The sequence below is a fragment of the Condylura cristata genome, unplaced genomic scaffold, assembly GCF_000260355.1.
Source record: "Condylura cristata isolate star-nosed mole 26May11 unplaced genomic scaffold, ConCri1.0 scaffold00009, whole genome shotgun sequence".
In the NCBI taxonomy this organism is placed as follows: domain Eukaryota; kingdom Metazoa; phylum Chordata; class Mammalia; order Eulipotyphla; family Talpidae; genus Condylura; species Condylura cristata.
Window position 1 is genome coordinate 53,246,091 of NW_004567110.1, and position 16,315 is coordinate 53,262,405.

General features: G+C 38.3%; 1 protein-coding gene across 1 annotated transcript in view; it reads left to right on the top strand.

Annotated features, from left to right (window-relative positions):
• The first annotated feature begins 9,099 nt into the window (after positions 1-9,099).
• CA8 (carbonic anhydrase VIII) overlaps positions 9,100-16,315 on the top strand; it is a 91,044-nt gene continuing 83,828 nt past the window's right edge. The window contains exons 1-2 of the mRNA XM_012722833.1: positions 9,100-9,509; positions 10,643-10,834. Coding sequence (XP_012578287.1) covers positions 9,410-9,509; positions 10,643-10,834 — 292 coding nt within the window. The 5' untranslated portion in view covers positions 9,100-9,409. The remainder of the gene's footprint in view (positions 9,510-10,642; positions 10,835-16,315) is intronic.

The window sequence follows — 16,315 nt, forward strand, 5'->3', positions numbered from 1 at the left end:
GACAAAATGGGGAGCAGAACAGGTAGATCAATGAAGTACACTGCTGAGGGGAGCAGCAGGCGAGACAGGATAGGTCTACTGTGCCATGCGGGTCACCTCTGGGACTGGGGATCGAACTCACACTGAAGCAGCTGTGGCCAGCTTGCAGTGCTGTACCTTAACCAGTTTTGCCACCAGATTTAAAGATTAAATCTGGTTCTGTGAATTAGTCAACAAATATTTCATTTTGAGTACTCAATGAACCTGACTCCTGGTATGTTATTGGGATTCACTGAATAAAATATAGCACTGTCTTGTGAAACTTAATGTTCTGTTAGAGAAAGACAGGCAGGAAGTAATTATGGTGCAAATGCTTCAGAATATCACTTATATTGCAACCCTATTTACTGTAACCAAGTTATGGAAATAACCTAAATGCCCAAGGACAAAAAAGTATACTGGATAATCTGGTCTATACTTATGTATGCATATACATGCACATATACTTAGATATATGTATACAAACTATAGAACACTACTCAGTTATTAAAAAAAAAAAGACGAACTCTTGTGACAACATAGGTAGAACTAGAGGGGACAGTGATAAGTGAAATTAATCAGGAGGAGAAAGATAAATTTTGACTGGTTTCATTTTAATGTGGAATATAGAGGAATAAAACAAAGGGTCAGAAGAAGACAAACCAGTAACAAAGCTTTCACCTCTGCCTGCGAAACTAAGGCAAATGAGAAAGAGAAATTGGTGAGATGGGCAGGGTCTCTAAGGAAACTGCTGAAAGATTATTGGGGCTTTGGTGGTGGGTATAGTATGAAAACATACATGTGTAAAGATTTAAACCTATAATTCCTAAAACAATACAATGACCTAAATCAGCTTTTTAAAATAAACATAATTGGAAAGAAAAAAGAAAATTACTGCTTTTGAAAGATGTGGGAAGACTTCATCGAGAGAAGGAAGTTGAACAGAATTTTGCAGACGGGGGTAAGCAGGACAGGGAAGGGACAGAAAAGGGAAGGGATAGGAGAAGGACACAGGTGTTCTCTATTTGGGTAGAGGTAACACTATCGACAATACCCATAATTGGAAAGACAGTATAATGAGACCAGAAAGTATTTTGTGTAGTAGGAATTGTAGAAGGGGTGGATTGAAACCAATGGATATAGATCCATTGAAGTGCATGGAAATTTTAAGAGCATAGGACATTTAAGGTGGAGAGAATGTGGAGAAATGGAGTGTTAAAAGCCAGTTACAACAATTGAAGTGAGAAAAAAATGAGGCCTAATTAGCTAGCATCCTCATACTCTAATGACATACCAAGAGGGAGCTAGCATAATTCAATTATCAAATGCAATTTTGAAAAGTAGATTTTGGCTTGTCAACAATCAATCAGTAGCCCCAACTCTTATTCTGGAGTTACATCATTATATTATTGGAGTAATGGAAGCTATACCATCTGTGACGCCAGCAGAGTGTGTGTATATTCCAATTTCTCTGCTTATTAATCTATCATAATAAGTTTTATTAAGTCTTAGAATGTTCATTTCCTCATTTATAAAATAGAGATAAAAGTTTAGTATATATTTGTATTGTGGATTAATAAAGTATATAATTCCAGTAGGATTTGATTCATACTACCCCAAATGAGTTCATTGTTCTGTTTGATTGAGCTCCTTCTACGGTTTTAGTGTGAAGTGTAATTTTCTGCGATTTGTCTTAGCAATGAACTTATCTAAATTAACAAACCATTAGAATTTTGTGGCATTTTTTGAGAAATCAGAGACTCTTGTGGGGTGGGTTAGATGAGGTTTGTTCTAACACACCCAGTGATTCTTAGACCTGCTGAATGTTGGTATTAATGGGTGGAGCTTTGAAAAATTTTGGTACTTGATTCTCACTCTTCCCTACAGCATAGAACCACTGCTCCTGATTTATTTAAAGGAACTTGGAAAATCAACCTGATTTGGGGCCATTTTTTTAAAGATTTATTTTATTTGTACATACAGAACTGGGGTACAGGCCAGAGGCTCAGGGGTGGTGAGAGGCTTCACCAGAGACAGAGTAGGGAGCTGAACAGGCAGATCTACGAAGTACACTGCTGAGGGGAGCAGGGGAGGGTCAGGAGAGCTCTGCCACGCCATGTGGTCACCTCCGGGGCAGGCGGGGATCGAACTCATGCGGAAGTGGCTTTAGATTCTCAGTGCTGTGCTTTAACCCACTGCGCCACCAGGGAGGGCCTGGGGCCATTGTTTTAATTTTTCACAAGGACTGGATATAATCACTGCTCTCAGACTCTCTGAATGACTCCACAGGGATGCTCTTTCATATTATGCAGTGAATCTGCAAAAATTTTGTGGATAATTTATATTAGTATTTAAATTGCAACTGTTCCCCAGTACTTTTTGCCTAAGTCCACTTTATTATGAGTGATTCCTTGTTGAGTACAAAATGAACTGGGATTTCTCTTATCTGGTAGAAATAACATACTAAGAGTAGTTAATTTTGTTCACTTGGGATGATTTTCTGAATTAGGTTGGATTAGAAGTCTTTTTACAGCCAGACAAATCTCAGGTCTGCAAATGTTAGTGAAGCGTGAAGCTGCCAAGGAGGATGGTTAGCTACTAGAGGCACTACTGAGAGAATATTCATTTTGTTATGAATATTCAGGATATCCTCACCAATTATGAGGGACTGTTAAGGAGCCTTAAGGATCTAAGTATATTGTTAGAGAAATTTGGAATCCCAGAAAGCAATAAGAAGTGAAGAGACACCTTAGTAGAAAGATTGTAAGGAGAGTGGAGAAAAAAACAACAACACACATTATACTATACATTATACTATACTGCCTCTCAACATACTATATTATGTTAATGATAATAGTGCATTAATAAGATGAGATTTCCAACTGATTATGAAAAGATTCATTTTAAAGTATTTCTTAATATTTGCTAATTACTGTGTCTCACTTGAATCTCTCATGTTTTATTTTTAGTCTGTTTTTCTGTTACCTCCTTTGTCAAGTGCAGAATATCAAGCTATTGTGTTGCATGTTACTGTCCCTTTGAAGATTTAGGGCCCCAAACGCAGATGAAATTCATGTAGCTGGTCTTGTTTGGAGCATTGTATGCACTCAACACCAAGCTAGGCTTGCTCTTCTGTCACTGGTAATTATTTTCAAAGTAATATTCAGTGAGGCCTTATCAATGGGGTTCCAATCATAATGTAAACATGCTGTGTCCCATTAGCATTAAAAGTGTATATTTCTCTGTTTATTTCATTAGTGTCTCTGGTTCCTCCTCATTACACAAACTCTTTATGGAATAGAAATATTTAATATAAAACATCTTGAATGCTTTCTGTTGTTGAGAAGTAGCATTTTAGATTGCTAAGTAGGCACTTAATTCATATTCCTTTGAGATTTGGTTGCAAATGTGAATGAATGAATAACTAATGACACTTTGAATGTGCTTTTTAATATAATAGTGGCTAAAATCTGACTCGAAGTTGAGGGGTTGAGTGCATCATGGAATGAGCATTGGATAAAGGGCTGTTTAGATCGTGTTCAAATCTCAACTCCTCCATTTGTAAGTTGTGTGATCAAGGGCTAAGCATGTACTCTACCATAAATTATTTTTTTTAAAAAATATTTATTTATGCATAGAAGAACTGGGGTAGAGGTCAGAGGTGTGGGGAGGTGGGAGAATCCATAAGAGACAGAGTGGGGAACAGAACAGGTGGGTTGGCTGAAACACACTGCTGAGGGGAGCAGTGGGCAAGACAGGAGTGGTCAGCTATGCCATGTGGGTCAACTTCCTGGATGGCCAGGGATCAAACTTGTGCTGCAGTGGCTGTGGATAGCTTCATAGTGCTGCTGTTTAACCCCATGCTGCACAGGGGAGGGTGTCTATACCATAATCTATTGGACAAAGTAAGACACAAATCTACCCGTGATTCAAAGGAAGGCTCAATAGTTTCTGTATTGTTGGAAAGTGTAGTGTAAGCATTTGGCTTCAGAAGGGCGGGAGTTATAGCAGTCATCTTTGGAGATGATCAATGTGCTCAAATTCATTATTTTCTTATAAATTGTTTTGCCATACTATATAGTATGCACACCTGCATCATCTACAGACAACAAGCTGAATGAAGCTTACAGACACTATAAGCTGAATGAAGCATCCTTGTTACTGGGAACTGAAGTATGGGTGTGACCAAAGGGCCTTTTTTACTTGCATCTTCTCTTCACATAGGCCTCAAGATATTGTCTTCTCAACTGTATGTAGTCACTTAAGCATACAATCTGCATTTTATTTCATATAATGAGAGTATTTGGAGATAGTTTTTAAAAATTATTAGAATAAGCACAGAATACGGTTTGTGTCATTTTGTAATGTTGCAAACACTACAGAAAACCTCTATTAACACCACAGAAAAAAGAAAAACTTGACAAAAGGTTAACCAGGCTGACTTCTATATTTGAACTTTTGTTCTTTATTTTATTCTGACTAGAATGTGCTTCTTGCCTTGCCTCCCTTTTGCCTTTCTTCTAAGGACTAAACAGCACTATTTATCTTTCAAGATCCAGTCCACATGTCATTTCTTTTATCAATTCCCCATTGACACACCTGCCACCAAGAAAACTTGATCACTTCCTTTTCTTGGGCCCCATTGCACCCCAAATGCTTCAGCATTAGTAATCATAATATTTACTGCAGTATTTTATTTGTAAAGTTTAAGAAGATCACTTTATGCCTGATGGCACAGGGAAATAAATTTCCAAGTGCCTACCATATGCTACTTCTAGGAATGTGAAGAGGAGTAAGATCAACATCTTGCTCTTAGGGAACTCATTGCTTGAGAAAAGGTCATAAAGTTCATACTTAAAATACAATTCTAAGTTAGGTCAGAGATCTGCATAGGATATTATGAAAGCACTATGAAGAAGCACCTTAACCACTTGTGTTGGGGGTTATGTCAGGCAGAAAACTAGGAAGGTGCCCTTTAGAAGGCGTTGTTTGCTATAAAGGTGGATTTCAAAATCATCAGTATCATAATCTCAAGCACCCAAGCTCAACTGCTGTTATCTTACTGTTGAAGTAGGAGTAGGACCCCAGGCATCGCTCATATAAAGAGCCACAGCTCTCTATTTAGAGGATGTGGGATTTCTCACTCTGGTGAGACTGTAAGGTTCCTAGGTAGGGTGAGAATTAGAAGAAATTGCAAAACAGAAGTAGGGGTTTAGTTTCTTTGCAGACCAAAGAGTAACTTTTTCTTTGAAGAAAATGATATACACTAAATCTCTTGAGCATTGCACTTACCTTGAACTTGCATTTGTCTACACTAACAGTCACCTTTTGCTAGGTTATAGTGCTATAACAAATGATGGCTATATCTCAATGGTTTATAAACTAAAGATTTATTTCTCACTGACATTACATTTTTGACTGTTGGCTATAACTCTGATCTATAGATCTTAGTTCCAAGTTCTAGATGGAAGGAGCACTGACTATTTTGGACTGGGTAATTTTGGCATAAAGGAACTCAATGATAACTCGAAAGCTTTTATTTGGGAAGTAGTATATGCACTTGAAGAACTGGGGCTTAGGTCAGAAATGTATGGATGGGGGCGCTTGAGCGGATTCACCAGAGACAGAGTGGGGAGCAGAACAGGTGGAGTTACTGAAATACACTGCTGAGGGGAGCAGCAAGCGAGACAGGTGAGATCTGCTGTGGTTCAGATCCCTGGTCAGATCAAACTCAGGCCTTGGCTGTGATAGTGCTGAGACGTAACCCCTAGGTACCAGCGAAACCCTGAGGAAATTTTTGATGTACATATTGAGAAAACAAAAATCAGACTAACAAACAACACAGCTAGTGTAGTATTTTACTTCTACTTAGGTCCTTTAAAGCACACATACTCGGAGTATTTTGGATTGGTTTTGGCAGGCCACACAGGTTATCAGAGGAAAAATGAATCTGGAGTGAGCACTTCCATGATTCCCTATTATTGCCTATTCCTGGAACAAACAATACCTACCCTTTAAATAGTTCCTGCCCACTATAATCCTAATGATCTATTTTGTTTGTGAATATCATCTCTTTCAAGAAATCTTCCCTAGTCATTCCCATGTGTTTATACAACATCTTCGATATAATGGTACTTGCATCTTTAGTCAAATTATTGCCTTCATTATAGTTAATTATTTAATTTTCCTCAAGAGATCTGTGAATTCCTTGAGGAGAGGCAGTGTTTCATTTATTTTGAGGACTCCCCCAGTGCCTACTACAGAGCAGTGTTTATAAGCATACATGACAGTCAAACTTGTCATTCACAATTTCTTTGCTAACTATTTAACATATGCATTAGCTCTATATTTGAGGTGGTTCCACAGGGTAAGTGGACACAAGAAGAAGGTAACAATTGTTTGTGATTGCTGTAGGACCAAACTCACCAATAAAATAAAGTCTTGGTTAGGCAGGCAAAAGGAGGAGAGAGCTGCGAAGGTATAGAGCAGTAGTATAAAGCGTTCCTAATATCTCTTTGTTCTTTTAACATCTAGATTAGTTTTACCATTTTAGCTATTTCTATTTATATTCTTATATTATCAAATAGTTATTAGTTATGTAAGTCTTAGTTTTATTAAATTGTCCTACTGATGTGTTTTGACCTGAGTTATGCAAAGACTAAAAACGACCAATATAAAGTTAATTTAAGGAATCAAATATGAAATTAGATTGAAATGCATTAAAGTGCATAGAGGGCAATATGTTTGTAATATAGAGCATGAATATTTTTAGATTCTGTGGTGTGAGATTTAGGTGTGCTTGTTCTATTTTGTAAATCAAAGAATTGGCCTATATCTTTGATCTGTGTGTGTAGGTTTCATGGTGATAGACATCCTTATAATAACTAGAAATAGAAATTCCATCTTTAGTGATAATATAGTACAGTGATCTGAGAAGAGAAGGTCTTAAGGTGTTGTTAATTAGCAGAAATCTGTAGCACAGAGTCTCAAAGCAATTAAGGCTGTTAATTGAATATTTGGATGCACAATGTTGCTGGACTGGGTACCCTCTGCTTACAGACAGCAGCTATGTTATGCACATGATTTTGAAAAATTCAGAACAAATGTAGCTAGACCTATCTGCGTAGTAGTTTATGAATGATGAAACACTGTTGGTTATATGCATACTTACTAGTTGCAAATTTTAATATTGACAGTTCAATCACCAGCCTATTTGCTGTCAATGTGACACACCATTTCATCTGAAAAACTTTTTTTCTGGCATGTTAATATCTCTATAATTCATGTGATACTTTCAGTGTAACTGGCAGTCACACGCTGGATACCATGAAGCATCTCTTCACGTTAGAGGGTGGAGGAGAATGGACACTACTAAGTTCCCAGTGGTAGAATGATTTGTAGAGGGCTTCCATGGGATCAACTATCTGCAGCTTTTGATTAAGGTATGCACATACTTCTAAAAACAATGCTTGATTAAAAATTCAGGAATGTGAAAAGTTTTCAAAAAAGAAATGAGAAACAAAATATTTCCAGTGAACAAAAGTTCAGTGGAAAGTAGTTAACAACTTGAGTAGTCATTATTATTTTAATTGCTACCACTCTAGGGTAAGATTAGATTTCTGCTTCTGCCAATTTCAGATTTAATAAGACACAGAAGCGAGATGCTAGCCATTAAAAAATACCTGGAAGGTAGTAAATGAAAATTAATGTTGTTTTTCTCAGACTGTGTCCTCTGAATGGTGGACTTTCTTGTTTCCATGTTAAGGAGCAAAAGCAATTACAGTGTTTGATATCCACATGTTATCCTAAAAGTTAAAGTGGACCAATAGCTTTTAATTTTTACTTATTTTGCTAAATGTTCTAGAAAGTGACATAATTAAATTTTTTTTCTTATCTTTCAGTCCCGAACTACTTTCTGGAGAAAAGTGATGGGCTGAGTGAGCAGAGAAGTCTGTGAGCACAGAACTTTAAAGTTGCAAACTGATATCTTTCTAGGAGGAATTAATTATACATACATAGGGATGTAAAGATCTAGGAACTGCCTATTTAAACTGTTAAAAGATTTTGAAAATGCGTAAAACATACACAGTTAAATATTACATATTGTCCAAATCTGAGTTCCTAAACTCACATTCTAAAAATATGGTATTACTCTGCTTAAGAGTTTTTGATTACGAAACATTGGAACTGGGGCTTGAAGTCATCAACATTGGAAGAAGCTTGTTTTAGAATTAACGATGCTACTTGTTAAGGGGAAAGATGTCCTGGCAGCCCAGTTCAACTATGGGCTACACTGTAACACTACCAAGGTGGATCAGGAAAGTTTGTGTTTGTTATGCCATGTGTGCATTTCATTATTTAAACTATTTCACCACACAATTGGGAACTGTGTATACAGCAAGTTGTGCCTGAAGCAGCACCCCAGATTCTGAAGCTAAAACCAGTTACCTTTCGGTATTGCCTTTCACAACTTTTGCTTTGGAAATGATTTTTTTTCATGGAAAAACGTACATAAATTTTATATATACATTTTTTATTAAGATAGCTTTTTTCTTAAATGTTTTTGAGACCTACAATTTCTTGGAAAAATGTTCATATATTTCCACTGTGTCTAAGGGTCGATTAATGGATAAACAATAATAAAGAATTGGAGAGGAAAACTATTTTGCTATGGAATCTCCTAGCCTTTTCTTTTCCCCTGCCCGTGGCAATTAATCTCTACCCTCCCCAAACTTCTGTCTTTTTGGCATCTCCTGGGGTAAAAGATAAAAATAAAAGGGTAAAAAAAATCCCTGGCTTCAGGAGTCCAGAGGGCAGAGGGAAGGTGTTTTGAGAGGCTCTGGAAGGTTGACACCACAGGCCAAGCAGGAGCAGCCTGGAAGAGCGCGGGTTTCGGAGCCGACCAGCTTTTGGCTTTTTCCGTCGGTTGAACCTGGTAACCCTTAGGCCTTTTCCTGGCGTCCACCCGGGACACCCCGGACACCGGCCGAAGTGGGTGGATCCTTCCGTGCCAGACACGCCCCCTGCCGGGTTTATAACTCGCTGGCGGCCGCTTCCGAGCTGCGGTTGCTGTCGCGCTCGGCGGGGACTAGGGATACACTCGCCTAACCTCATCTCGCCTCGCGGGTTATCGGAAAACTCTCGGCCCCACGCGCGCGCACTCACACACTCACACTGCTTTGTCACGACACGCGATCACCCTCATTCTCGCGCGCTCACATTCTCGCGCGCTCCCGCTCCCGCGCACCCACAGCGGCGCGCTCGCTCGCTCACGCGCTCCACCGCTACTCCAGCGCGCTCACTCTCACACGCGCGCTCGCACTCCCCTCGTGCTTGTTGGCCCCGTGGAGGCACCGCCGGCTAGAGCGCACAGGGGCCCCACGACCTGCCCATGGCGGACCTGAGCTTCATCGAGGATGCCGTCGCCTTCCCGGAGAAAGAGGAGGATGAGGAGGAAGAGGAGGAGGGTGTGGAGTGGGGCTACGAGGAAGGTAACCGACAGCGCGTCGGGGTGCCGGGGGGGTCCTCTGACGGCGCGTGCGTGTGTCGGGAGGAGTGCGGGGTTCAGCCCCCTTGCGCTCTCTCTGCTCCGCGCACTTCTATGTCCGCTCCTTCCCACGTGGATCTCTCTCTGGCTCTTTCCCGTGCCCGGGTGGGTTCGGGGCCACCAGCGCTGCGGGGAGAGCGGGCGAGCCCGCAGTGTTCGAGTTGGGTAACTTGGCATTACTGCCGGGCAGCGGTTGGCACCTGCCACCAAGCAGAAGGCGAGCCTCAAGGCGGTGGCCCTAATCTTTCAGCCTTCAGTGGAGCCCCGAGGAACATTGGTGCTGTGGACTCCAAAACTTGAGAAGAGTTTTAGCAAAACTCTTAGTGACTTGCTTGCTCTGAGGACCCTGTGGGGTTCTGCCGTACTCTTCCCTTGAAGGAAATGAACAGTGAACCATTCTTGGAAGCATGTCCTAAATTTCATGCTGAAACAAGGGAGTGGACTTCCCAAAAAGTTTAGTTTGCTAAATTTATCCCTGAAGGCATAGAACCTCTAGTAGAACTGTCCACCAGTGCTGATGTTGATTACATTTATTGAAGTGAATATAGTATTTATAATTTTGTTATTAAAATAGGGTGAGAATGGATTTGTATAACATGTCCACATACATAGGCACACTTTAAAATACTGTATTTACATTTCTGATAGGTGGTTGCTTAATCATTATGTTTTTATTTTTCACTAAGCAGATTCAGAGTTACAGGTATTTCCCAAGTACTGTATATAATTGACCTAATGAACATAGGAAGTGTTTGTTATAGTAAATCTTTTTTTCTAGTCACTTAAATTTCCTGATGTCCTAAATGATCACATCTATGTAGATAAATACAGGCGGAATATTTTGTTGCTCCAGGATTTTGTATGTAGTATTTGGTAATAGTAGACAGCTGAAAATACGAATGCAAAAATTCACATGCATTTACTAACTTTCATTTGTAAAAAGAGAGTACATAACCGTTTTAATATCATAGACAGTGATCATAGACAGTGTTTCCAGAGATCACAGTGTTTAAACTGGTTAAAATTTACTGTGCTTTTGAAAAACCTCTTCTGAATTTGTTTCTTTTTGTTCTGTAGGTGTTGAGTGGGGCTTGGTGTTTCCTGATGCAAATGGGGAATACCAGTCTCCCATTAACTTAAACTCAAGAGAAGCTAGATATGACCCCTCTCTGCTGGATATCCGCCTCTCACCAAATTATGTGGTCTGTCGGGACTGTGAAGTCACCAATGATGGACATACTATTCAGGTTATCCTGAAGTCAAAATCAGGTATTTTAGAATATGCGTTCACATATACTTTTAATAACTTATAGAGCTATTGAGCTCGGATGTCTTGAAAGTAGAACTAACATAGCTCAGGGTTTCTTTATAAAGTGCATTTTTGGAGAATTATTTTTCTGAAACGTTTTTGAAAGTATCAAAGATGAAATTATGAAGATGTCAGTTTGGCTATTAAACATTGGTGTTACTGGAACAACTACAGTGGTCAACATAGTATTTACATTTATGGAATATGAGGAAAGATGTATTTATGCATCTTATGCTCAATAGGTGATTAACCTGAATCATTTAGATAATTATAATTTTCTGTTCCATTGTTTTGTGAAACTAAAGATGAGAATTTATTGAGTAATCTGGCATTCAAGGTAAGCTTTTCAAATTAATTTTCTCTACTATATTAATATGAGAAGAATTGAGCTAATGGGAATCAAAAATACCTAACTCAGCAAAATTTCTTTTATTGAAGTAACATTGCATTATAAGTTCCAGACATGCCTCTTATAAATCAGCCTCTGTAGAAACTAGAGTTTGCTGCTCTAAGTTCAGTACATTCAGTGTTTCATCATATATTTGATCCCTTTTACTCAATTTGTCTATCCTTCCTCCCCATAACCACTAATTTGTCTTAACATTTATTTTTTATTTTATTCAGTTCATTCTTTTGTCAATATAGGATTTAAATGGCAAACAAAATACTTGCTTTTATTTAAACTCCTTCCCTCCCCTCTGGACCTATTTATTTGAGAGAGATGTGAACTACTTTGTGGGAAAAGTATTGGATAATTATCAAGGAAACTGGTTTTAGCTTAAATATAGGGGAGAGGGAAGCAGAATGTTAAGAATTAGCATTAATATGCTTAGTGAATAATAATAACTTTATTTATATTTTGAAAAGAATGTAAAAGTTAGAGTGTGTTGGAGTATTAGGAGGTGCTTATTAAACAGAGACTGTGTTCCATTTAATTCTGAATCAATGGATTTGATCTTTTAAACCATATCATCTTCAAGCTTGTTTTTAGGCCAGCTTGGTATTACTATCCAACTGTGGATATTTTACTCATTGTGAATGTTCCTGACCCTTAATTTTTAAATCCACAAGATAGCCATAGGTTCATGTTATTTTCCCACATGAATTTAATCAAGATCTGGGCATGGCCCAAAACAAATCTAGGTTTTACATGTGGTCAGTGAAAGAACTTCATATATAACTTTGAAGTTAGATCAAAAGTTTTGGTGGGAGTGTTATCTGTTAAGGAACACATCATGTATTATTTAAAAAAACATATAATAAAAGTCATTGAACATTTGAAAGTAACTCATGTATGTTGATATCTTGATATGCCTTTGCCCTTTTGGAAATAAATATTGACATATCTGCATTTCACATCCATGGCCAAAAATGAGTAGTGTTGGCTATGTACAAATGGATAGGACGGTTCATGAGGATTCATAGCTTAGTGAAAGCACAGCCCTTCAAAGTACTAGTGCAAACATGATGTGGTGTTGTGAAGGATTATGGGAGCATAGAGGAATGACTAAGTATACAGGCTGCCAGCTTAGTACATGGCCAATCCTGCTCTATGGGCAAATTGAATTTAATAGCTCCTTCTGGTACCTTCTCTAACAGTCACAATTTTCCTTGATCCCTTCCCTCACCCCAAAATAGAAACTATCAATCAGTGTCTCAGTTCTCTATATGAAGTTATGATTTAACTGCCCCCCCCCTTTATCCCCCTTTATTTTCCTCCATCCTCCATCTGGCCATGGAGAAGGAATCATCTCTCTTTCTGTCTAGGTTCAATTTACATACTTGTGTTCAAGACGTCTTCTTCCTGCTCTGTGGTGACCTTGCTTTTTTAAATGCCCTGTCCTCTTTTTGCCACTAAGATAATTTCTTCTTCACCGTTTCTTCCCTTTTAATATTTCTTCAGATTTTAAAAAGGTAACAAATACCATGTTGACACCAATTTATTAATTTTGGGGGGTTAGTTAAGCTTTTCGAAGGAATAGTTTGCCACCCCCTGACACATCATTGATTAATTTGAGTTTAATCTTTATCAAAATAGAATACAAATATAATTTAAATAGTTGAATAGTACTATATTTCTCTCTGCCTTTGCAGAGAGAAATTTATTGCCTTGGTGAACAACCACTTTCAACTCTTAGTTGTTTTCTCCTGCTGTCACTTCTGTATTTCTTAATAACATGTTTATACTGTCATGCTTTGATATTTAAGATCCCTGTGAATTTCATAGGATGGAAGACAAGGTTAGTTTTCTTGTTACCCTTACCCCTTACATGATGGTTTTTCTTCTTTTGTATTTTTTTTTTATTAAAGTCACTACTCAATATTTTTATTATTGTGGTTTTGTAACTTTTTGTTTCCATCTGAAAATAGATTTTATCTCCTTTACTGAACATGTAGGTGCTTTCCCTCTGGAGTTAATGTATTTTTGCTTGTTTTGATTTTAAATTATCATTCATGGTTTCATGTCCAAACAGATAGATGACAGATACTGTCCCAGGACATTGAAAGTTTGAGAAGTCCTTGTTACCCTCTCACTGGTCCTGCCTTCCTCCACATGTTGGCATCTTTTTTTGTTCTTCTGCCATAGTAGGTCTCTTGCTTTCTGGGCCTGCTATCACCTGCCGCTCCTGGGACCTGAAGCCCTGCACACATGCACTTCACATGTGCAGCCCCAACTTTGGATGTTACAATATCCACTTGAGAGTTTGGTTTGTTCCCTCTTTTCTGGAGTTTCTTAGCTCATTCCTACTTATATCTCCCACATCCATCTCCTGAGAAGAAGAGATTTGGATGTAAATGTTTGGTGCACCTCATACTTGATTGGAGTTTACCTGACAGAACAGTCCAGATTGAAAGTACTTTCCTTCACAGAGTCCAGGGCTTCTAGTATTGTGATTGAAAGATATAGTTCTTTCTGTTTTTTAACCCCCCCTTTATGTGACTTTCGTCTGTTTCTGCTCCCTGGAGGCTTTTACATTTTCTTTCACTTTGAAAATTTACAACCATATGCTGCCTGAGTATAGCTGTTTTTTGTTTGTTTGTTTGTTTTTGTTTTTGACTCTTTGTGCTGGCTACTGAGCGGGCCCCTTCAGTCAGGATAATTGTCTTTATTTCTCAGAAATTTTCTTGATTTTTTTTTCTATTTTTCCTTTTGGTTATACCTATTTTCTCTGTCTTTTTTCTACTTTCTGGTACATTTCCTCAACTTACATTTTTTAGTCCTTCAGCTGAAATTTTAACTTTTACTCTTATATTTTCAGTTTCCAGAACACTGTGCCTACCATATGAATTAATTAAAAAATAGAGCATTTGGTATTTCATGAATTCAAGATCTTTCTCTATTTTTTCCTGTATTGCTCTTTTTCTGTTGCATAGCTCTATTATGCAACATAGGTTCCTTCTGTTAGTTTTGGTCTCACTTTTTAAGTTCTCCTTGAAATTCTAGTGTCTTTGACTCATTGTTCATATTTAGGAATGGGTCTAAAAGTTGGATTAGAAACTCTGCACAGTGAAGAGGAGCTGGTGAATTTATAGTCTTGTGATCAGGCTATGATGTGGCCATGTTGATAGAGAAGACTGTAGTTTTAATTGGTTCCTCATGGTGGGGGATGAGTTGTTCTTGGCTTCCAGAGTTCTGGTTGTTGACCACAGACAGGATTGTCACCAGTTGGCATGTCCATTTGCCCTTCAACTCTGCACAACTGGATAAAGGTAAGTGCCCAACCGTGGCACAGATAGGATTGGGAGATTTATTTGCTCCTCTAAGAGACTAAACCTGTTCTCATTTTCTTACTCTGTACCTCAAATAATGCCTCCAATTTCTGACTCTTTCCTGGGTTTCATGACAGATATTGGTCTATGTCATGTTACCGCCCTCTTTCTGAAGTTACTTTGTTTTCTGTTTTCTCTGTTTTGCTAAAGCAGTTAATATTTTCCTGCTCCTTTCTTTTTTCTTTATTCCCCCCCCCCATCCTTCCTCCCTCCCTTCCTTTCCTCTTTATCTAAAACAATAGATTTTATATTCTGGAGCTGTTTTAGGTTCACAGTAAAATTGAGGGGGATTTTCTCATCGACCTCCTGTCTCTCTACAGTGTACAATCTCTGTCATTACCATCAGCATCTGCACCTAAATGATAATTCTTCATTTTGTACAATTTTTTCATCTCAGTTGTAATCCCCATGGTCTTCCAACCACCAGTTTACCCATGTGCCATCACCATAGTCATGTGTGCTCTTCCTGACCCAGTTTTGATCTTGTCCCTCTCTCTTCCCCTGTAGAATGTTTCTGGCTTATAGTTGTTAGTTGATGCTTGTGTTTAATGTTATTACAGTTCCTCTCTTGCGCATGCGCTTGTATGTGTGTGCGCGCTCTCTCTATACATATATGTATGTATGTGTGTGTGTATATATGTATATGTATATGTATGTGTATATATATATATACACTTACATGGTTACATGGGACATTTGTAACAGCTGATGAGTCTGCATTGACTCATCACTGTTGCCTAAAGTCTGTAATTTACCTTAGGGTTCACTTTTGACATTGTATGTTCTGTGGGTGGACAGTTCGTAATGGTATATGTCCATCATTATAACATCATACAGAGTAATTTCACTACCCTAAAAATCTTGTTCCTCCCTCTCTCTTCCCAGCCCCTGGCAACTTCTAGTCTTTTAACTGTTTCAATAGTTTTAACTTTTCCAGATGTTATATAGGTGGTACCATAAAAATTGAGTGGTTTTTTTTTTTTTCAGATCGACTTACTTCACTTAGTAATTTGCATTTAATGTTTTTGGATGCTGGCTTTTAAATAAAAGATTTCATAGACTACGCACTTTTGTTTTCTTTCAGAAATAAAAGCTCACTTCATAGATAACACTGCACTGAAAACTTCTTACTGAGATTGTGGCTTGAGCTGCTTAGTTTTCTTTCTTCTTTTTTGTTTATATTAAAATATAACAGAATTACCAGAAAGGGTTACAACAATGTAGTATGATTTAAATGCTCACATTTATAGTTTTTAACATAATCCTAACGATATAGATCCTGTATGAGTATGAACTGTCTGCCTGTTCCCCGAGATGTGTGAATCTGTTGGTACTTCCCAGAGCAGTGTCACTGATGATTTCGTCATCCATTGTGTACCAATTTGTAATTCTTATAATACTTTTATTCTGCTGCATTTGAAATAAAAATTTAGGAAACTCTCCATGACATATCACCTCTTGATATTTTTTCTTAATTCTGATGGTGTTTACCCTGCCAATTCTTCATTCATTTTTTTTAAGCTTTATTTATTTATTCATACAGAACTGGGTACAGGCCAGAGGTGAAGGGGAGGGGTGAGAAGATTCACTAGAGACACAATGGGGAGCAGAACAGGCAGATGAACTGAAATACAGTGCTGAGGGGAGCAGCGGGCAGGTTAGGAGAGGTC